This window comes from Egretta garzetta, unplaced genomic scaffold (genome assembly GCF_000687185.1).
Source record: "Egretta garzetta isolate BGI_Z169 unplaced genomic scaffold, ASM68718v1 scaffold366, whole genome shotgun sequence".
NCBI classification, from domain to species: Eukaryota; Metazoa; Chordata; class Aves; order Pelecaniformes; family Ardeidae; genus Egretta; species Egretta garzetta.
The window spans coordinates 70,195-70,817 of NW_009260018.1; the positions used below are offsets into that span (position 1 = coordinate 70,195).

Sequence of the window (623 nt, forward strand, 5' to 3'; positions counted from 1 at the left end):
CCTGCCCCACCACGCCGACGCTCGGAGGACGCAGGAGCCCAGGGGCCAGAGGTGGCCTTTTCATTAGGTTATACTTTAACTACGGTAATTACAGTGAACCGGGTCCTTCCCAGCCACAACTGTAGATGCTTTTATATTATTTGCCTAGAATCAATCCTTGCCCTCTCCGCTCCTTTCATATAAGCCGGGAATCAATAAAAGCGGGGCGGCAGAGACCGGGGGAAACTGGGGTTCACCCGCCGGCTCACGCTGGGTGCAAAGGAGGGGACTCGAGGAGGCGGGGGAAGCCAGGCACAACCCGCACGTCCACCTTGGGCAGCACCCAAGAGGCTGGAGCGGGGCCCAGGCTGCCTTCCTGGAAAAGCTTCACCGAAAGGTGGCTGGCAAATTTGGGATTCACAAGGACACGCAGAAAATCATTCGTTATCCGCCATCTCCGTACGCCCAGCAGCCATCCCATTCCCAGCCCAGGGCTCTGCTCCCCTCCCGGGGGCTTGGGCACACGCTGCCTCATGGTGTCCCCTTCCCGGGGGGCTCCTTGGGGGGAGTGGTTTGCAGCCCCGGGACGGTTCCTGCACATTTTGGACGGGACCCCATCCAGCCCAGCTCTGCCCTGGCACAGG

At 60.8% G+C, this 623-nt stretch overlaps 1 protein-coding gene across 1 annotated transcript in view; it reads right to left on the bottom strand.

Moving 5' to 3' along the window:
• SLC39A14 (solute carrier family 39 member 14) overlaps positions 1-514 on the bottom strand; it is a 7,252-nt gene extending 6,738 nt beyond the window's left edge. Inside the window, exon 1 of the mRNA XM_035896117.1 lies at positions 305-514. Coding sequence (XP_035752010.1) covers positions 305-514 — 210 coding nt within the window. The remainder of the gene's footprint in view (positions 1-304) is intronic.
• Between the last annotated feature and the right edge of the window lie 109 nt (positions 515-623).